Below are 23,862 nucleotides of genomic sequence, written 5' to 3'. Positions count from 1 at the left end.
GGCAGCACTATTAATATTTCTCCCTGCACACCCTGCAGCATGTGTAACTTATAAGTGTTCTGTATTTTAAGGGATGGGTGGCAACCCTAAATTATACAGTATGGGGGGCTAGACCATGTCACTGACTACTGTGGTCACTTTATAAAGTACTGGGGAGGGTAGGGTCAGGCCAGCCATCTCACCAGCAGATTACAGACTGTGTCACTAACTATATACAGTACTGGTGGGTTAAACAGTGTCACTATATACAGTAACAGGGGGTCAGACCATGTAACATACTGTGGGCACCTCCTTTTGCTGACATGTAATCTGATTCACATTTTTTTTCTGTGGACCCTTCTTAGATTTTTGCACCTGGGTCCTGTGGTTTCTAGCTATGCCTCTGATAAGAACCCTTTAGCTAAATCAGTAGTATCAACACCAAGGAAGAAAGCTTTGTGACTGACTTGCAGAATCAAGATTGGTGTTTAAAGGGACAGTCTACCCCATAATTTTTATTGTTTTAAAAGATAGATAATCCCTTTATTACCCATTCCCCAGTTTTGCATAACCAACACAGTTATAATAATATACTTTTAACCTCTGTGATTATCTTGTATCTAAGCCTCTGCAAACTGCCCCTTTTTCCAGTTCTTTTGACAGACTTGCAGTCTAGCCAATCAGTACCTGCTCCCAGATAACTTCACGTGCACGAGCACAGTGTTATCTATATGAAATACGTGAACTAACACCCTCTAGTGGTGAAAAACTGTTAAAATGCAATCTGAAAAGAGGTGGACTTCAAGGTCTAAGAAATTAGCATATGAACCTCCTAGGTTAAGCTTTCAACCAAGAATACCAAGAGAACCAAGCAAAATTGGTGATAAAAGTAAATTGGAAAATTGTTTAAAATTACATGCTCTATCTGAATCATGAAAGTTTATTTTGGCCTAGACTGTCCCTTTAAGTTTCTCAAACCTGAGCTTCCGCAGACTAGAAGAATGCTTATTGTTTTTTAGTAAGGTGGTAACTGGGAGAAAAGATACTGGAAAAGGTGGAATGTGGAGTGTGCTACAGTTTACGGTCCTGACATAATCCTTGGAATGATAATGATTGAGTAGCAATACCACAATATGGCTACTAGAGGCAATTAATCTAGTCCTAAACACAATTGTTTTGCCACAAACGGAAAAATCTTGACAGCAGAAAATAGTCAGTAGTTCTGTTGCATTTTCTGTGCTGTACTGAGCTGTCAGAACAGTGCCTGACTGATCCTTGGGTTATTTATATATCCCATGCTAGCGTTGATTATTTCCAAGTATAACATATGGTTGATAGTTAGATTTTCTTTTTCTTCCATAAGACTGGAATGTGAGATAATAAGTTAGCCAAATGATTGTGTAACAGCTTATCAGCGGCTGTGATTGTTTTCCAGACATTAGATAGAATCCATTTCTTGCACAATACATCTGCTGTATGCAAGAAAATAGCTTCAGTACTGTAATTTAACAAAAATAGTTTTCATTATATGTAAATTATTGTCTGAAATAAATGATCTAGTTAAAAGATCTGTTCTCTTGTATATTGTGTTCCATATGTTTAAAAAAAGATGCATTTTCCCAGTGGATATTGCAGTGATATATTAAAGAAATATAACCATTAGAGCTTTGGTTTATGGAGTCATTACAAAAATGACTGATATACTTAAATAGTTTTAAGTTGATGTAGCACTGTCATAATTTCAATTTTGATTAATTTTAAATATATCCTTAAAAACTTATTTCATATTGGAGCTGGTGTTATAACACAATAATACTTAAAGGGACATTAAACCAATTTTTTTTTTCTTTCATGATTCAGATAGAAAATACATTTTTAAACAACATTCCAATTATTTCTAATATCTAATTTTCTTCATTCTCTTGATATACTTTTCTGAAAAGCATATCTAGATAGGCTCAGTAGCTGCTGATTGGTGGCTGCACATAGATGCCTTGTGTGATTGGCTCATCCATGTGCATTGTTATTTCTTCAACAAAGGATATCTAAAGAATGAAGCAAATTAGATAATAGAAGTAAATTGGAATGTTGTTTAAATTTGTATTCTCTATCTGGATCATGAAAGAAAAATGTTGTGTTTAATGTCCCTTTAAAGGCACATAAATCTGTAATAATGCAATGTTGGCTACACACATGGGGCTCCATTTATTAAGCAGAGGATTCTGCTTCAGTGCCCTATTGTTTCAGGTCCGCCTGAAACGGAAGTTAAGAACCAGCGGTCGTAAGGTGGCGGACTGTAATCATCCCGATCCAATCCAGATGATTGACGGCCCCTGCTAGCCAGTGAGCAGGCGGCGGCATTGCTCAAGCATTTTATGCCCTTGGCTGTCAAAATGTAGCCAACTGGTTACGTGAGCACAAAGTATTTCTATATTTATCTGTCCTCTGTTGCTGAACATAGAGAGAGCTAAAAACTGTCCTTGTGTTGTAATGTGCACTATGTTTAGTACAATAGGAAGTATCTTGCATCTCGGCAGGCCATTTGTGGTAGATGTCTTACAAAGTTAAAAGAGAGAGCACAGAACATTGCAATACCTCTTCTTTCTCGCTATCCTTAATGTGTATAGAAAACTTATACTTATTTGCCATTAAATCATATTTTACCAGACTTAAAGGGATATGAAACCCAAAAAATGTTCTTCTGTGATTCAGACAGGATACTGACACCCCATTTACATGCACTATTGACAAAAATATGTGACATTACTTCCGGCTAATTGATAACATACAAAGAGGTAGGGAATGCATTTTATTTAAGTTCACAAATAACGTTGCTTTAGGTGAAAACTGACAATGGTTGTAGGAGACGGTTGCTTAGTGAGTTGTGTTTGCACAAAAGAAATACATACATACATAATACTGTATTATCACCTTAGTTGCTACAGAAGGTATCTCTGGCAGACAACTGGTTAATAAGTATTAAACATGAATTTATCTGACTTATATATTGTCTTTTTTAACAGATAATAGATGACGAGGATACGCAGTTTATGAGTAACTGTCCAGTAGCTGTCACTGAGAGTACCCCACGTAGAAGAACACGGATTCAAGTTTTCTGGACAGCGCCTCCTGCAGGACTTGGTTGCGTGGTACTTAAGTAAGTTCTACTATAAAAAAAATGTAGTGATAAATAGTATTCATGTTGTAAGTCAAGGTCATTGTCATGTTCTTAACATCTATAATAAACCTGGAATAGAAACACAAATGTCCCAGCTGTCCTACATTTTTCTGGACAGTCACAATATTGAGTCTTGTTTAGTCCTCACATATATAGAGGCTAAGCTACAATTTTCAGGTTTAAATTACAGGGAAAGCAGCAACATTAATAATGGAAGCCCATTGCAGAGCTGGTTTCACAATCTATAATTAAACTTACAGGGAAGTGCATTTGTAGTTAATGTCTATTTTTAACATTCAATCCCAGATACACAGACATATTTATTTGCAGGTTCAGCTGAATGGGAAAAACAAAAAAATATGAGTTAGAGCTCCCTCCAAGGATAAAGTAATAAAGTTGAACTATTGGTCAAATTAAAATGTTTTACAATATAGTCAAATCATAAAAGGATTCCATATGAAACCGGTTCTGCAGTGTAGGTAAAAATATAATATCATTCACATATCACAGTTATGGCGCTCACATATAAACAGTACACAAAACGAAAGCATAAAATAGATATAGATACTATTTAAGTGATACAGTATATAAGTAATGGAATATCTTAAAGCCAAATCATAAAAAATAAAAAAAATTCTAGTAGTTACAGACAAACTGTGTTACTTACTTTTAAGGCCAATATACAGAAATGGCAGAAGCTCTGTTTATTCCAAGAAAATTGTTTGTGACAATTTAAGGCTCAGGCCAAATAAGTCCTTCTCTTTCATATACATCATAATAGAGATCAGAGGCTCAATTGTGTAGTACAGAAATTAAAGCACTTTTTTTCTTGCACAGTGCTCACTGTTACCACAGTGATCACCTGGCTATACAGACAAAATCATTTTTTTATTTAAGAGCAGGACTTCTCTACTATAAAATAAACTTTATTAGGGGTCTCTAGACATATCAGTTTTTTTATTGTGCACATAATGTAATAGCTTCAAGTAAATCCCCATGTGTTTTTTTTTTAAAGATCTGTTGTGTGGTGTTGCTCCAAGATTAATTTATTTCAAAATGAGGGGTCTTGGAGGTTTGTAGCTACTAAGGGAACTGAGATCGAGAGGTTTGAAAATTCTCCCCCCATCCTGTTCCCTTGCAGCTATAGGTATGTATACTGGCTGTGTTGAACTGCTCTTGGTATGTTTGGCAGGATAGGATCAATTATTTCTGTTTATGTGATTTGCAAAAATGGAATAATAAGAACTATGTTCTGTATAAATGGCAGGAAGGAGTTTATCAATGCTTTCTATACAAAAGGCAGAGGGTGATTATCACTGCTTTCAGTTGGTCACAAAGGGGGCTATAATGTATAATTCTGGAAACTATATGTTAGGCATATATAGTATACAATGAGATAATCAGATAAGAGGTAATTAAAGCGCCAAAGAACAAATGGCCGGGTCCAAGATTTATAAAAAATATATGTCAGTTTATTTAAACAATATCATATAAAAATTAACACTCAGTTAAACCAGTAAAATAATAATCAAGGATCCAAGATTTTACAATAAGTTAAAACCAATTCTCAAATAAAAACAATTCTTTACTTAAACATTCTTCCCATATGACAATGGAATTTTAATTGTATGGAATATCTGGCTGTGTGAGTGGTTAAGTAAAGATGATAATGCTTGAGAGACAATTCTTGTGTAGTGATCTGTCTGCTGTTTAACTAAATGTATTGCATCATATGGTAAATGGAAATGTGCAATATGAATTTGTGTGTCTTGGTAGTTTGTGTCTTCCAATAAACTATATGTGAGTGAAAGAGTGCCAGAGGATGCCAAAAAGTAGTCGTGTCTTTAAATAAAGTGTTTAAAATTTTTTAAAAAATTGTTGAAAAACAAACCTTTCAAACGATAATCAAACAACAGTGTGAACAAACTTAATACACAATTGTTAATTAACGATCTTCAAATATGGTGCAATAATCATCAAAGCATATAACAATCAATGGTGAAACAAAAATAAAAATAAAACTTGCAAGTTTAAAAGAAAAATGAAAAAAATAGTCCTGAAAAAATGTGAGCAATCACACACCCATATGAGATGTCAGATTGAGATATAAGTGTATACTTGTTTTTCCTCCCAAATGGAGTGCAGTGATTTTTCTCCCAGTGTTTCTCTCGCCAGTGTAAGGTGCAATCTATCTTCTAAGTGGTGACCCAAGCGGTCAATTCAATTCTCAGCAGTATTTTAGTTCTTTCTGCCAAAAACAAAAAACAATAATAGTGCAGATGATTTTAAACAAAGTAATCCTACCAGAGTGTCACTTACCAGTCGACGCGTTTCGGTCATACACTGACCTTTCTCAAGACTGGTTTTACCTTATGTTTGGGGTCTTTATATACCCTGTTTGGTTAGTGTTTTTTTCGTAATACCGGAAGTGGAATTCACTACTTCCGGTTTTGCGTAACGCAAATTTTTTCTTCTCTTATTTTATTATGACATTTTTGTTAACCTTTCGTTTTATCTGGTGAAGTCTTGTGCTCTTTGTCCTGAGTTGTATATAATTTGGGGCTATTCATTTGTGTTTGCTTTTATTTCGAACTTCCGTTTTCTTTATTTTCTTATTGGTCAAATTCTAAGGTGTGTTCCATATAGTCACACCTATTGGCTATTGCTAAATGTTATAGAAGCGTATGTGTTTCCAGATCAGCTGTGTCCCTCAGCTTATTTAGTGGGCATGTCAGCCTATGGAAACTGGGAGTGTGTATTCGGTCACATTACTCTATTTATTCCTATTCTTATTAGTGAGCATATTATGAAGGGATCTATTAGTTCACGATCTGAGTTGTGGGTTTTGCTTATGTTTATTAAAAATGATTAAAACTTTAATGCCATTCAGCCACTATTTCTTATCAATGCGTGACTGTAACAATATACAAAAATATAAATCTTTTTCAAATTTCGTTAGCAGTTTTTTTAAATTTCGTTAGCAGTTTTTTTACAGTTGTAGTATATTCGTTTCTCAAAGATCATGTACATTCTCATTTGTTCTTATTCAATTTTTACATTGCGAGGGTCACGATGTTTGTTCACCTCAAAATTGGATATTAAAAATTCTCTCATTCAATATATTGTTTAGATTCATGCCAGATTTTTGGTTTTCAAAAACTTCTCTCTGATTATCCAACCTTTAGATTTTTTTAGGGTACTCAATGGAGCGATTTTCTTTTCTAATATGTCTTATAACCTTAATGTTCTGTCTTTTTGATCGTTTTTGTTCTCTTGTTATGTTAATGGGTTATGGAGAGAAATAGAGATTAAATTTACCTTTATTGAAAAGTGGATGAAAATAAATAAAAATGGAAGGGCTATATAATTCTACCCATATGACCTATGTACTCGGTCATCCGTTAATTATATCAAGCTTAAAAAACTTTGTTTTTTTTAAAAGTTTTTAAAAAAAAACAAAGTTTTTTAAGCTTGATATAATTAACAGATGACCGAGTACATAGGTCATATGGGTAGAATTATATAGCCCTTCCATTTTTATTTATTTTCATCCACTTTTCAATAAAGGTAAATTTAATCTCTATTTCTCTCCATAACCCATTAACATAACAAGAGAACGAAAACGATCAAAAAGACAGAACATTAAGGTTATAAGACATATTAGAAAAGAAAATCGCTCCATTGAGTACCCTAAAAAAATCTAAAGGTTGGATAATCAGAGAGAAGTTTTTGAAAACCAAAAATCTGGCATGAATCTAAACAATATATTGAATGAGAGAATTTTTAATATCCAATTTTGAGGTGAACAAACATCGTGACCCTCGCAATGTAAAAATTGAATAAGAACAAATGAGAATGTACAGGATCTTTGAGAAACGAATATACTACAACTGTAAAAAAACTGCTAACGAAATTTAAAAAAACTGCTAACGAAATTTGAAAAAGATGTATATTTTTGTATATTGTTACAGTCACGCATTGATAAGAAATAGTGGCTGAATGGCATTAAAGTTTTAATCATTTTTAATAAACATAAGCAAAACCCACAACTCAGATCGTGAACTAATAGATCCCTTCATAATATGCTCACTAATAAGAATAGGAATAAATAGAGTAATGTGACCAAATACACACCCCCAGTTTCCATAGGCTGACATGCCCACTAAATAAGCTGAGGGACACAGCTTATCTGGAAACACATACGCTTCTATAACATTTAGAAATAGCCAATAGGTGTGACTATATGGAACACACCTTAGAATTTGACCAATAAGAAAATAAAGAAAACGGAAGTTCGAAATAAAAGCAAACACAAATGAGTAGCCCCAAATTATATACAACTCAGGACAAAGAGCACAAGACTTCACCAGATAAAACGAAAGGTTAACAAAAATGTCATAATAAAATAAGAGAAGAAAAGATTTGCGTTACGCAAAACCGGAAGTAGTGAATTCCACTTCCGGTATTACGAAAAAAACACTAACCAAACAGGGTATATAAAGACCCCAAACATAAGGTAAAACCAGTCTTGAGAAAGGTCAGTGTATGACCGAAACGCGTCGACTGGTAAGTGACACTCTGGTAGGATTACTTTGTTTAAAATCATCTGCACTATTATTGTCTTTTGTTTTTGGCAGAAAGAACTAAAATACTGCTGAGAATTGAATTGACCGCTTGGGTCACCACTTAGAAGATAGATTGCACCTTACACTGGCGAGAGAAACACTGGGAGAAAAATCACTGCACTCCATTTGGGAGGAAAAACAAGTATACACTTATATCTCAATCTGACATCTCATATGGGTGTGTGATTGCTCACATTTTTTCAGGACTATTTTTTTCATTTTTTTCATTTTTCTTTTAAACTTGCAAGTTTTATTTTTATTTTTGTTTCACCATTGATTGTTATATGCTTTGATGATTATTGCACCATATTTGAAGATCGTTAATTAACAATTGTGTATTAAGTTTGTTCACACTGTTCTTTGATTATCGTTTGAAAGGTTTGTTTTTCAACAATTTTTTTAAATTTTTTAAACACTTTATTTAAAGACACGACTACTTTTTGGCATCCTCTGGCACTCTTTCACTCACATATAGTTTATTGGAAGACACACTACCAAGACACACAAATTCATATTGCACATTTCCATTTACCATATGATGCAATACATTTAGTTAAACAGCAGACAGATCACTACACAAGAATTGTCTCTCAAGCATTATCATCTTTACTTAACCACTCACACAGCCAGATATTCCATACAATTAAAATTCCATTGTCATATGGGAAGAATGTTTAAGTAAAGAATTGTTTTTATTTGAGAATTGGTTTTAACTTATTGTAAAATCTTGGATCCTTGATTATTATTTTACTGGTTTAACTGAGTGTTAATTTTTATATGATATTGTTTAAATAAACTGACATATATTTTTTTATAAATCTTGGACTCGGCCATTTGTTTTTTTGCGCTTTAATTACCTCTTATCTGATTTTCCATTTTTGTTTGACCGCTAGGGGTCAATTTATTAGAGCAAAGGGTCCTATAGCATTAGGCGCTTAGTGTTAACCTATACACTAGTATACAATGAGAGATTGTTGATAGAGAAAGAGATAGGTTGATTATTGTTAGACAGACAAACAGATAGATTGATAAATAGGCTAGATAATATTCACAATAAGCCTAATAAAAGGCTCCTACTAGGTGGTGATTCGCCATAGAACAAGTTGCTGAGCTGTTGTTCCTTCCTGGAAGAGCAATTCTCTTTCTTTATGCATTTGAATATTCACAATAACAATGTGTTTTTTAATGTTGTTGTTTAATCTTACTATAAAAAAGAGACACTAAGGCAATTCTATGATAACAAGCACTACATAAGCGTATGAACTTACAATCTCTGACACAATAGAAAATATTGTGCAAAACCTATCATTGAAGTATAGGGGTTACATTAATGGAATACCAATAGCAACATGTTAGCTAGCAATATAGCAAAACTAATATGTCATTCTTTTAAACATTGCCATGTTTTTGCTACATAAAGGGACAGTCTACTTCAGAATTGTTATTGTTTCAAAAGATATATAAGCCCTTTATTACCCATTCCCCAGTTTTGCATAACCAACATTGTTATATTTATACACTTTTTACCTCTGTGATTACCTTGTATCTAAGCATCTGCAGACTGCCCCCTTATTTTAGTTCTTTTGACAGACATTTTAGCCAATCAGTGCTAACACCTAGGTAAATCTACATGAGTGAGCACAATGTTATTTATATGGCACACATGAACTAACAAAGAATACCAAGAGAACAAAGCAAAATTGATGATAAACATAAATTGGAAAGTTGCTTAAAATTGCATGCCCTATCTCAAGAATGGAAGTTTAATTTTGACTAGACTGTCCCTTTAAGGTGGCTAAAAAGGGTTTTCTGGGCTATAGTAACAGTGAAGCGGAAATGAGAGCACAGCAGGATAAAAGACTATGGGGCCTATCTATCAAGCTGTCAACCGCAAATACGCCAGAATTCCGAATCGTAATTGTTGCAAGATTGATCCGACCTAGTTATCAAAGCCTACACACCAGCAAAAGTTGAAATTTGTGACATAACATACGATCCGCTGGTCTCAATCCGACACAGATCAATGCTTATGTCATTACAGATAATCCAAATACAGATTCGGCTCTATCTGACACTTTTTCCAAGTTATCAAACCTTTAACAGGTACGCTCATGGCTATTCGGACACATCGTACCTGGTTTTCAATCCGCCACCCTGGAGGCAGCGGATGCCATAGAAATCAATGGGAATCTGAAAGCAGTGAAAGCTTCTGTTCGATGCTGCAAGACAAAGAAATATAACCCATTGATTTCTATGGTAGAAAACAAGTAACGTTTACACCTAACACCCTAACATAAACCCTGAGTCTAAACACCCCTAATCTGCCACCCCCGACACCTAAATAAAATGTATTAACCCCTATTCCGCCGCTCCCCGACATCGCCGCAACCTAAGTAAAGTTATTAACCCCTATCCCGCCACTCCCTGCCACCGCCGCCACTAAATAAACGTATTAACCCCTAAACCTCTGGCCTCCCACATCACTACCACTAACTAAACCTATTAACCCCTAAACCGTCAGCCCCCCAAATCGCCATAAACTAAATTAAGCTATTAACCCCTAAACCTAACAAGCTGCTAACTTTAAATTAAAATTACAACATCCCTATCTTCAAATAAATTTAAACTTATCTGTAGAATTAAAATAAACTATATCAAACTATTAATTAAACTACCCTAACTAGTATCCTACAATTAAATTAAACCCAATTAAATAAACTAAATTACATATTAAAGAAACCTAACCCTACTCAAATTATTTAAATATACTATTAAACATTATTAAAAGTACTACATTACCAACAAAAAAACTAAGTTACAAAAGTTACAAAAAAAAACAAAACACTAAATTACGAAAAATAAAAAAACACATTATCAAAAATAAAAAAGAATTACACCTAATCTAATAGCCCTATCAAAATACCCCCCCCCAAAAAAAAAAAAACCCCAAAAAAACCCTAGCCAACAATAAACTACCAATGGCCCTTAAAAGGGCCTTTCAGGGGGCATTGCCCCAAAGAAATCAGCTCTTTTACCTGTAAAAAAAAACCCACCCAAAAAATCCTTAAAAAAACCTAACACTAACCCTCGACGATCCCCTTACAGTTCTTGAAGTCCCGCTTGAAAGATCCATCCGGAGAAGTCCTCATCCAGGCGGCAAGAAGTCTTCATCCGGGTGGCCTCTTTCATCTTCATCTAACCAGAGAAGTCCTCATCCAGGCGGCGAGACGTCTTCATCCAGACAGAATCTTCTATCTTCATGCATCCAGCATGGAGCAGGTCCATCCTGAAGACATCCGGCGCGGAGCATCCTCTTCATACAGTCGCCACCATAAACTTGAACTTCAATGCAAGTGACGCCATCCAAGATGGCGTCCCTTGCATTCCTATTGGCTGCAAGATTTCAATCAGCCAATAGGATTGAGCTCTCATCCTATTGGCTGTTCCAATCAATAAGGGCCATTGGTAATTTATTGTAGGCTAGGGTTATTTTTATATTGGGGGGCTTTTTTATTTTGATAGGGCTATTGTAATTCTTTTTTATTTTTGATAATGTGTTTTTTATTTTTCGTAATTTTTTGGGGGGTAATTTAGTACTTTTAATAATGTTTAATAGTATATTTAAATAATTTGAGTAGGGTTAGGTTTCTTTAATATGTAATTTAGTTTATTTAATTGGTAGTCATAATTGTAGGATAATAGGGTAGGTTAATTAATAGTTTGATATAGTTTATTTTAATTCTACAGGTAAGTTTACATTTATTTGAAGATAGGGATGGTGTAATTTTAATTTAAAGTTAGTGGCTTGTTAGGTTTACGGGTTAATAGCTTAATTTAGTTTTTGGCGATGTGGGCGGCTGAAGGTTTAGGGGTTAATAGGTTTAGTTAGCAGTAGTGTTGTGGGAGGTCAGAAGTTTAGGGGTTAATACATTTATTCAGTGGCGGCGGTGGCGGGGAGCGGCGGGATAGGGGTTAATAACTTTATTTAGGTTGTGGCGGGGTCAGGGAGCAGCGGTATAGGGGTTAATAACTTTATTTAGGTTGCAGCGGGGTCCGGGAGTGGCGGGATAGGGGTTAAACATTTTAGTATAGTGGCAGCATTTAGTGACAGGGTATGAATAAAGTTGGGAAAAAGACGAATAGATGCAAGATCGATGACTGCTAGTTAACAGTCTGATGCTCATTGCCCGTACTTGGTGTTTGTCTTTTTGCCGGCATTTTTCATAAATAAGGAGAGCGTATTGAGATACGTGGCCGCGATGTTAGGCGAGCATATTGATGCCGGCGAATGCAACACAGTTGACAGATTGATAGATATCCCCCTATAGATGAGAGTCATAGATGGATGTAGAGAGGTGCTATGATATAATAGCACTTGCTGCTGATGTTATATATAGTATATGCCTCTAATGTGTGGCCACTTCACTAACTGTTCTCACCTTACTACTAAGAACTTAATTTAAAGGGACAGTCTAGGCCAAAATAAACTTTCATGATTCAGATAGAGCATGTAATTTTAAACAATTTTCCAATTTACTTTTATCACCAATTTTGCTTTGTTCTCTTGGTATTCTTAGTTGAAAGCTTAACCTAGGAGGTTCATATGCTAATTTCTTAGACCTTGAAGGCCACCTCTTTTCAGAATGCATTTTAACAGTTTTTCACCACTAGAGGGTGTTAGTTCACGTATTTCATATAGATAACACTGTGCTCGTGCACGTGAAGTTATCTGGGAGCAGGCACTGATTGGCTAGACTGCAAGTCTGTCAAAAGAACTGAAATAAAGGGGCAGTTTGCAGAGGCTTAGATACAAGGTAATCACAGAGGTAAAAAGTATATAAATATAACTGTGTTGGTTATGCAAAACTGGGGAATGGGTAATAAAGGGATTATCTATCTTTTAAAACAATAACAATTCTGGTGTAGACTGTCCCTTTAACTTGTTTTATGCTCTGACTTACACTGACTGGGTGTAGACATTTACAATATCCGGTAACCACAATTAAGTGGAGCAGTGCACAACCACTCTCTCAGGAGCTAGAAATACCCTCATAGGCTTTACCAACTCATTCACACAAATCAGTTCAGTGCACCGAGATGTTTCAGTAGCTACATTCTATATTTGTCAGACACTGCTCTATGGTTTATTACACAGACAATGTCCTTATTACCGGAATCAATGATGAAGATGAACTTTTGAAATTTCTCATAAAACACATTGCAGCCCAATATTAATACTGAATTCACTCAGAGATTAATTCCCATCATGCATATAGGGTGGCCACCTCAGCCATGTTTTCCTGGACACTTATGAGTTATTCATGCTGCAGGGTAAGCAGGGGGGGACAAGTATTGTGCCTCTGGACATCACATGATTAGTGCTGAATAACAGCACAATACATGTTCCTCCCTGCACACCCTGCAGCATGTATAACTCATAAGTGTCCAGGAAAACATGACTGAGGTGGCAACCATAACTCTGAATAGCGCATGCTGATTGGTGGTTACATTTGGCCACCAATCAGCAAGTGCTACACTGGGTAGCACTTTCTGAACCAAAAATGGGCAGACTCCTAAGCTTTCATTCCTGCTTTTCAAATAAAGATACCAAGAGAATGAAGAAAAAATTGATAATAGGAGACAATTAGAAGAAAGTTGCTTAAAATTGCTGCTCTATCTGAATCATAAAAGATAAAAATGGGTTTAGTATCCCTTTAAAATATATTTACATAAATCTCTAGTGTGTTTGATTGCATTGAATATTTAAAGGGGTTTATCATCAGTCTTTGTGTTTGTCAGGAACAGTCATTGGTATTTAACCCTTTCACTGCCAAGCCTTTATTACACCTCAGTGCTAAGCCAATTTTGAGCTTTTTTTGCTACTTACATTTATACCCTATTGTATCCCAGCTTTCAGTAAGTGACCCACATAAATTATATATTTTTTTCAGCAGGCCCAGCAGATTCACAATATACCATTATTATATTTATATTTCACGGCATGTGAGATAGCTGTGGCAAAAACAGTAAAAAAGAAACAACGTATATTTTTGCTTCGATTTTAGTAAATAATATTGAAAATGGCCCAGTGACCACTTATTTTACTGTGATCTCTTGACTAAATTGTCATCATGGGTGGCCCACATGTGAAATAGGGGCCTGTATGGTCTTTTGTGGGTTATAATAGAGATCATGGTTGGTCTTTTGTGGGTTATAATTAGGGTTGCCACCTCAGCCATGTTTTCCTGGGCCCTTATGAGTTACACATGCTGCAGGGTGTGCAGGGAGTAACATGTATTGTGTTTCTGGACCGCACTATTCATATTCCTCCCTGCACACCCTGCAGCATGTGTAACTCATAAGTGTTCTGTATTTTAAGGGACAGGTGGCAACCCTATTCAGAGTGCTGAACCAAAAATTGGCAGGTTTCTAAGCTTTCATTCTTGCTTTTTCAAATAAAGAAAATGAAGAAAAATGGATAACAGGAGTAAATTTGACAGTTGGATAAAATTGCCTGCTCTGTCTGAATCATGAAAGAAAATAATAAATGGGTTTAGTAGTTTCCCTTTAAATAGATTAACCCTCATGTTTTAATTTTGATTGACTTTGATCCTTTTCCTTCTACCTGTGAAAATCCCTCGCAGTCCCACCCGCTATTTAGATAATTCTGTGCTTTTAAAGGTTTTTAATTGTTTTTAGTGTAATTAAAGGGGCGGGAAACATCTTGTGTAGTTAAAAGAATTTCCTGCAATTTTGCAATAAATGAGCTGCTGGTTGAGTCTGAAAATATTTGGAATGTGTCAACACCTTGTTTGCTGCAACCATTTTTCAATAGCTAAATTCCACCCAACACTTTGTCTCAATTGAAGAATCCAGTTAACACTTGTTATTGGAGTAAACAAGACTAGCTACAGTCATTATGTTAGCAAGCTCTTTTGTGATTTAATAATCTTTGCTGAAAGCAATTATGAGCAATATATATGGCAGAATTAGATTTGTAAAGCCAGTCATGTGCACTTCCAGTTGTCAGTATTAAATTGCAGGAAAATGAAAAAATAAATAAAAAAGCATATAACAAAATGTTTTTACATAATTAAATATTTTGAATTAAAATAATGTTTACTGTCCCTTTAACTTGATTACCCTGCAATCTTGTATATGTTGTTTAAATTGTTTTACAAATTTTTAAAGGGACATTAAGTAAAAAATAAAACTTAGGGGGGGCGGAGCCTGGCCACGCAGGGACATGGCTGCTTAAAAATTGTCTCCTATGCCCTGTGCCTGTTATAAACTGCATAATATGAAGGGATCCGCTTAAATTTGCCCAAAAACTGGAGAGAGAGTGTGTAAATGCCTCCTGCCTAGGATCCCTCAATCACAAAGGATGTTTGGCGTCACTGACAAGCTCCGGGAGGTTACAGCCTAGGCGACCCTGTTAGCCTGTGGATAGCCGCGCTCCTCACAACTACCAATACCCGAACCAACTAACACGGATAGCGGAACCTCCCTCCAGGTGACAGACTCCAGGGGTAATACCTATGCAACACCTGTGATTGGCATTAAAAAAACAACAAGCCAGACCGCCGGTGGCCGCCACACGCTTACCTCACCGCGACCGGTCGGAAGAGCTACAGGAGATTTCTCTTACCCACCGCATCTAGCCGGGTGATATACCGACCGGCGAACAGTGCAGCTGTGAGAAGGACTGGAGCATCATTGTTTCTTTGCAGTCGGAGGTCCGGGAAGATAAATACAGGTAACCGCAAGTGAATGTGATCTCCCCCACGTGGAGCACTACTAACGGTTGTTTCCCCTGGGCCTGTAACCTCACGCTAGATTTTAAGGGACATATAGAGTGACAAAGAAGTGATATGGTGCTATAATAAACCTGACACGCAGCTCCAATAAAGGGCTCTGAAGTAGGGGAAACTTAACATTTTAACAACCCAGATTTTCCTAAGCATTGCCCAGGAGAGTGGCTCTGAACTGCAGGGGAAACGCTTGTTATTTAATAAACATAGTGTGCACCAGACTGCAGAAGAACTTAGGAATACATTTGTTCAGCGTGAAGTTATCTATATTTCTCTGTAACCCCCCTGGGTGTTTAGCTATGGCCAGCAGGAAAAATACTAAAGGGGACAAAGGTCTTAAAAGCACCAGTATGACTAACTTTTTAAAGCTGCCCTCCACAAGCACTGATCAACTGGTTGTTGAAACTGTGCCACAAGACCCTTCATCATCACCTACGCCAAACTTTCTGCACGACACGCAGCCTCAAGAACCCCTAACTAGGGATGATTTAAATGTCATATCTTCAAAGGCTGATATCAAAATTGTTTTAACCGAAATGAGATCTTTATTCAGTGATCTAAAAAGAGACTTTCAGCAGATCAGCCAGCAAGTTAACAGCCTGGAAAAAAAACAGGATACTCTGCAGGCCCAAGTAAATTCTAACACACAGAGGGCCTACGACCAGGAAGGAGATCTGCAATTTCTGCTGTCCAGGGGGGAAGACTTGGATAATAGAGGGAGAAGGAACAATCTACGTATCAGGGGAGTCCCAGAGTCGGTAACTAACACAGCCATGAAAGGCTACCTGCAAGATCTGTTCCGCACTATCAAAGGAACACCGAGCTCCCCTGATATCCCGCTTGAAAGAGCGCACCGGGCCCTGCGCCCTAAACCCTCTCCCAAAGCTCCCCCGAGAGATATCATCATTAAATTTTTAAGCTACAAAGATAAGGACATTATATCCCAAAAAGCCCGTGCTATTAAGGACATTACACATGCGGGTATACCCATTCAGATCTTTTCCGACCTAAGTCACATCACTCTACAAAAACGGAGAGACCTCAAGTTCATCACAAGCGTTCTCCAGCGAAATAAAATTCAGTATAAATGGGGATTCCCTGTTTGTCTAATTGCCACACATAAAGGGAAACAAGCAATATATAGGACACAAACGGATCTACAGGACTTTTGCAAGATACTAGAGGTGGACATTCCCACTCCTGATGAAGATCTACCTCATTCAAATGTCCGCAACCCACAGGACACAAATACTAATAAGTGAACTTGTTTTTTCTAACCGGCCTTGTGCTACTTCTTGAACATTCCCAATGATGCCTGAGCAGACTCCAGATGAGTATTGTACCTGTTGAATTTTGCTTTCTTTGAATTTGTTTGATGTGTTTATTTGCACCTACACTATATCAAACTTTTGTTTTCAGTTGCCGTAATCAATGATAACTGCCTTTATGTCTAGCTGTAGTTGAGTACATTCACCTAAAGTACTCACAGTAGAGGCCTATCTTAACCCGAATTACATATACTTATGGAACAGAAAAGACTCCAAATTTACACTATATGTTATTTCATAAACGACCTTCTTCATATACACTTACTTGCTAAGTTGAAATGTGTTATGTTTGTATTGATTGCTTAAAACTGTAAGTTGCCCATATAACCTGGTACAGCCTTATTTCTACACAGAGGCAGGATTCTAAACAAACCCTACGTAGGCTATCCGCCCTCTTGGGTGGTTGTCTGGCCTTATGCCCTACTGCCCCTGCCTACCTATGTGAGGCTCAACCCCTGCACCCTGATCACCCATACTAGAATTAAATGTCTAATCTAGCTATAAATAAGACTCATAAGATAGGGATAACTACTCTATGTCAAATCCCTTCCCAAGATTGGCTTTGCTTAGACATAAATAATTAGCCAAGCTGAAAAATGTTTTACTAACGCTGAAGGTCTGTAGTAAGGACCTGTTATCATTACTTAGCTTAAATAGTGTATGAAAGCAGAGGCCCCAGCGTCCACTCTATGGACCTTATGCTACAACAGGAGACCTATTAACCATGGGCCCCAATACCTTTACTTATTTACTTCTAGTGCTATTTTTCAATCTAGATTACCCTTACTAGTAGTGTTGTCTTAGCTGTACTAAAACTGGGTGATTAATTACAAATTTAACCAATTTACCTCACAAATCTCCTCATAAATGGCCCTCTCCACATGGACCAATTTTGTTAAGTTGCAATACGTTATGTTACAATTGTATGTTCAAAGTTGAAAACTGACTCTATATCTGGACTTACTTGTTATAATGTTTGATAAGTTAGTAGAATATGCTATATCGCTCTCTCTCCTTTAACTTCTCCTAAATGTGCTTCATCCCTCCTAATTAATCCTCTCTTTTTCAGAATAATTATAACAGGCGCAGGGATACCTATCCCTCAATCTCTGACACTTTTTCTTTCTCTCTCTTCCATGTTACTAGTGTCAGGACAGATTGCACTTCACAGTGCATAACCTATACCTCATCTTTATCTAGACGCCTCCTAGAGATAGGCTCTGGTGTCTGGAAAACATCCTAAATTTCCTTTTTTTCTTTTCATTGCTCCTTTCCCCCTTCTTGCTCTCATCCCTCTGCTTCTTCCTTTCACTCTCCCCTTTCTTCCTTTCTTCTCCCCCCCTTTTTTTTTTTTTTTCTTTCTCCCCTTTCCCTCTACACAATGCAACCACAAAGTGCACATACCCTAACATTGATGACCATAAACACTAAAGTCTAAATAAACCTGAAAAAAGGTCACACTTGCTCAGAGACGCTATTAGAACACACTGTGACATCATTTTCATGCAGGAAACACATTTCTGCAAAGGTAGAGAGCCAGCCTGGACAAACCCAAAATTCCCGACTTCACTTTTTGCTTCTGGACCAACAAAAAAGAATGGGGTGGGAATGATGTTTAAACACACTTCCCCTTTTTCCCCCGTTCACGTAGAACGAGACCCAGATGGTAAGTTTTTGATCGCTGTGGGCCTATTGTTTAATAGGATGGTCACCCTGGTAAACGCTTATTTCCCAAACCAGGGACAAAACTAATTCATGTCTACCCTCACTAATAAAATCCTAGACCTCCGCAAGGGGGCGTTGATACTGGGTGGTGACTTTAATCTTTTAATCCTTTGGACCCTGTCCTAGACTCGTCCAAAAATGTCAGCTTCCAATCCTAAAAAAGTAATCAGACAGTGTAACTCCAGGCTAGAGGAGCTTGCGGTCCACGATGTTTGGCGTACGTTATATCCCACCAGACGCGACTTCACCTTTTATTCCCACCCACATAGCGTGTACACTAGACTCGACTACTTTTTCACAGACCAATCTACATTAGCGGGGGTCACGAGCTCTCAAATACTCCCCATGACATGGTCCGATCACTCACCTGTCCTGTGCAAAATAAATTGGCCCTCTATCCCAGATAGACCCTTTATCTGGAGATTTGATGATTTCCTATTGAACAACCAACTACTCAGATCACAAATGGAGACAAAACTACTAGAATATTTCCATCTTAATAACACGGGGGAGGTGTCGGACCAAATATTATGGGAAGCACATAAAAGCGTAATGCGAGGTGAGTTAATAAAGCAAAAAGCACTGCACTCCAAACAGCTTAGAACCCAGTACACCTCATTAATCATTAAAATTAGGGACCTAGAGAAAAAACACAAAAATTAATCTACAGATAAGACTATTAGCAGCGCTCTGCAACAAGCTAGGAAAGAGTTACAAGATATTCATTCAATAGACCACAAGAAAAAAAGCATTACAACTACAACAGATGTATTTTGAGTTCGGAGACAAGCCAGGTAGACTCCTAGCGCGGGCACTTAGAAGGAAACAACTAAAAAACCCCATACACACCATGCTAAACCACCACAACCAAAATTGCACTGATAGCCCATCCATAGTGGCGGTATTTAGAGCATACTATCAGAAACTATATAACTTACATGATGAGGAAGCCCCACAACGGGGGACAGAGAGAAACACCTCTCAACCCCTTATTAAAAAATATCTAGACTCTCTCACGCTCCCTAAATTATCAGACCAGGATAAGGAGGGACTGGACATCCCCATATCGGTGGAGGAGGTAACCAAAACCATAGACAACTTACAGTCAGGTAAAAGCCCTGGCCCGGACGGCTTTGGTACCAAGTACTACAAGCTGTTTAAGGACGTTCTCTCACCACACTTGGCAAACTTATTTAACACTATAGGACCCACACAAGAATTTCCTCCCACCATGCTCCTAGCACACATGGCCACCATCCCGAAACCTGGGAAACTTCCTAACCGCCCGGAAAACTTCAGGCCAATATCCCTTCTTAATGTGGATTTAAAGATCTACGCAAAAATTCTTGCCACGAGAATGAACCTCTATCTACCTCAAATGGTTTCACCAGATCAGGTGGGATTTGTCCCTGGTCGTGAGGCTAGGGATAATACTATAAAAGCCAATCTTTTAGTGAATTACGCCCGCCAAAACAACATTCCCTCGGTACTAGTCTCAACAGACGCCGAGAAGGCGTTTGTCAGGGTCAGCTGGGACTTTCTCAAAGCTGTCCTGTCAAAAATGAACTTTGGCCAACCCTTTATACAAAAAATATTTGCCCTTTATTCGAAACCCACTGCTCAAGTCAAAATTAATAATATATTATCCGACCCTTTTTCTATCTCAAACGGCACCAGGCAGGGCTGCCCCTTATAGCCCCTGTTGTTTGCCCTCTCAATTGAAGTCCTGGCGCAAAAAAATATGTGTTAATCAAAACATTGCAGGAATAAAAATAAAAGATCAAGATCACAAAGTTTTGCTATATGCGGACGATGTCCTGTTATCTATCTCTGACCCCCTGGTCTCCCTTCCAGAGGTTCTTAGGGAATTCGATGAATATGGCAAGGTGTCCAATTTCCACTTGAACCACTCAAAGTCAGAAATATTGAATATAAACTTGCCCCAAACGGATCTATGCCAACTACCGAATATATGTAAACTCAAGATTAAAACCAACACACTTAAGTATCTGGGCGTCAATCTGACCCCGAACCCATGTAACTTATTTGATGCCAATTACCCTCTTCTGTCAAAGTCAATTATTGAAGACTTATCGGCATGGAAAAACAAAAGGATTTCTTGGCTGGGGAGGATAGGTGTAGTTAAAATGAATATTCTCCCCCGAATCTTATATTACTTACAAACTTTGCCGACCTCCTTTCCACCCCAATTTTTATGAAAATTACAGGGGCAACTAGAAGAATACATTTAGGGAGGCGGGAAACCCCGCATCTCCAGACACACCTTATACCTAACCAAAGAGAGAGGTGGTCTGGGCATCCCGGACCTTCTTTCTTATAAGAAAGCTATCAACCTTCAAACCCAGGTGGAATGGTGCACCAATTCTTCTGATAAAATGTGGGTCCAAATCGGATGTTCCATTGTAGGGGTGCGAAACATGGGGGCTCTGGGCTGGATTTCTAGCAAGAACAGGCCCAACACAATCGCTCACTACCCATTCTTAGAAGAATTATTCAGACAATGGGACAAAACACTCATAGAACACCCATACATCTCCACTGCTCCTTCACCGCTGACCCCATTCATACATAATCCTGACATTATGTTCACAAATACACAACAAACAAACATAAACACCGCTCAAATAGACCAAACTATGTTTCATAGATTAATCTCAAATAAGAAACTTAAGGCTCTAGAGGAAATTCACCAATCGGGGCTACACATCTCCTGGTTTTTTCATAGACAGATACAACATTATCTAAACACGTATAGAAGGGCAGATAACATTACGAGACAACCTACACTGCTGGAGACACTCTGTCTGCTACCAAACTCCCCAAAGCATCTAATCTCCACTATGTATAACCTGTTGATTTCTCATAAAGAGAATAGCACGCCTTCGTTTGTTAAACAATGGAACAAAGGGTTGGGCGGGGACCTTGCAGAGACTGACTGGCAAACCATATTCCATAACCATAGCAAAGCGTCTGTCTCCGCCGGAGTTCTAGAGTCTAACTATAAATACTTGTCCCGTTGGTACCTCACCCCTACCAAGATTAAAACTTTTTACAGGAGGTCAGATGGCAAATGCTGGAGGGGGTGTGGTGAAGCTGGCACATTCCTCCATATTTGGTGGACCTGTGACCTTATACAACCTTTCTGGAGTTCGGTGGCTGACACAATAGACACCAAACTAAACATTACAATAAATAGAAACCCGAACCTCTTGCTGTTTCATGGTCTATCCAAACTAATAGAAAAATCGAAAAACACCTCTTATATATAATGCTCAATAGCGCTAAAGCCCTCATTCCCAAGAATTGGAAATCTGTTCACACTCCACAGCATTTGGAGTGGGAGGATCGGGTTGACAGATATTTATCATTAGAGAAATATCGTTACATGAGAGACGATAAAATTGAAGTTCATGAATTCATGAAAGAGCTTTGGAAACCCATGATTAGATAACTCTGCACTACTTAAGTGAAAGTGCCAGTAATGTGGCTTGCAATCCTCTCCCGCCCCCCCTTTTTTTTTTTCCTCTCTCCCCCTCTTTCTTTTTCTTCTTCTTCCTCCCCTTCTTCTGCACATCTTCCGTTCCTATTTTTAATTTAACAGACATGCACTGATGGTTTCGCTGCATGTTAAAAGTTATAGTCCGCAGGTGCACAATAAAGCACCTGAGCAGAATTGTTTGTTTCTATTAATTTGTTCAATCTGTGTTTTGTTGTATTCAGAGCAGAATGTACTTTTTCCTTTCCCACTAAATATGTTGTAAAGCAGCAAGGATATACAGTGTGTAATAATGCTGCCAAAGACTCTGTGTTTCCGAATTCTAACCCATGTAGCTTGATCTTGTAACAGATATAGAATTAGTATAATGACATGACATGCCATAACCTAGGAAACAAATTTTGTTATGTTAATCTTACACTATAGAATGTTGACAGAATATTACAGACCCTGTTCAAATTATAGATACCTTATATTAATCACAGTCGCATGGATGGATGTTTAGAGATAAGACAATTCCGATGTATATTGTTTACATTTATTGCATAACATGTATGTTTACAATCTTTAAATAAAGCTCTTTTGAAAACAAAAAACAAAAACAAAAACAAAAAAAAAACAAAAAACTTAAATGATGTGGATAAATCATGCAATTTTAAACAACTTTCCAAATTATTTCTATTATCAATTTTGCTTAGTTCTTTTGGATTCCTTTGTTAAAGAGTAATCCTAGTTGAGCTCAGGGGTGGCACATGTCTTTAGTCATCTGGCAGTAATGTTTATAGCAATGTTATACATAGTAGCAAATGCTGCTGCCAAAGACACATGCATGTTCCTAAGTGCCTATCTACATTTGCTCATCAACAAAGGATACAAGAGAAGCAAATTTGATAACAGAAGTAAATTGGAAAGTTGCTTAAAATTGCAGACTCTATCTGAATCGTTAATATGTTTAAAGGGACAGTAAAGTCATATTTAGACATTCATGATTTAGACAGAACATACAAATTTAAACAACTTTCCAGTTTACTTCTATTATTTAATTTGCTTCATTCTCTTGTTATCCTTTGCTGAAATGTTTTTCTAGGAAAGTTTAGGAGCAGCAAAGAACCTAGGTTCTAGCTGCTGATTGGTGGCTGCATATATATACCCATTGTCATTGGCTCACCCATGTGGTCAGTTAGAACCAGTAGTGCATTGCTGCTTCTTCAACAAATGATACCAAGAGACATTTGAGTCTAAATTCATAATGACTAATGCTTTTCGATAAAAGTATAATCATTTTCTAGATAATTAGTGTTTTTATTTGCTGATTTGTTTTATTTTTTATAAATCATATTTTAAATACTTGGTACAGCTGTAGAAACCCTGTAGTGTCAAATTATGCAATAAATGATTCATTGTACCTTAGGACAATGCCAAGTAAACATGATCTTAGGTCTGTATGACATAAAATATACAAGATATTTAATTGCCTGCTTACAAACAAACATGGTGCTTGTTTTCAAATGACTGGCACAACTCAAATAATCAGAGCTTATTTTACTTTTCTTTTAAACCGTGAATTATTTTTCTCCATCGGAGCATTTGTTCTCTGTTGGTGACGCGAATTAATAGATTATGTTTATACATGCGTGCAATAAAAAACAAAAAGACACCCTCATTTCCGCATTGCCATTAGCAAATGAAAGGCTTTGTT

At 37.2% G+C, this 23,862-nt stretch overlaps 1 protein-coding gene across 3 annotated transcripts in view; it reads left to right on the top strand.

Annotated features, from left to right (window-relative positions):
* SPON1 (spondin 1) overlaps window positions 1-23,862 on the top strand; it is a 747,780-nt gene that overhangs the window by 154,645 nt on the left and 569,273 nt on the right. For all 3 annotated transcript variants that reach the window (XM_053720284.1, XM_053720283.1, XM_053720285.1), the window contains one exon: window positions 3,003-3,136. In XM_053720284.1, coding sequence (XP_053576259.1) covers window positions 3,003-3,136 — 134 coding nt within the window. The remainder of the gene's footprint in view (window positions 1-3,002; window positions 3,137-23,862) is intronic.

The sequence above is a fragment of the Bombina bombina genome, chromosome 7, assembly GCF_027579735.1.
Source record: "Bombina bombina isolate aBomBom1 chromosome 7, aBomBom1.pri, whole genome shotgun sequence".
Classification (NCBI taxonomy): Eukaryota; Metazoa; Chordata; class Amphibia; order Anura; family Bombinatoridae; genus Bombina; species Bombina bombina.
This window is presented reverse-complemented; position numbering and strand designations above follow the sequence as displayed.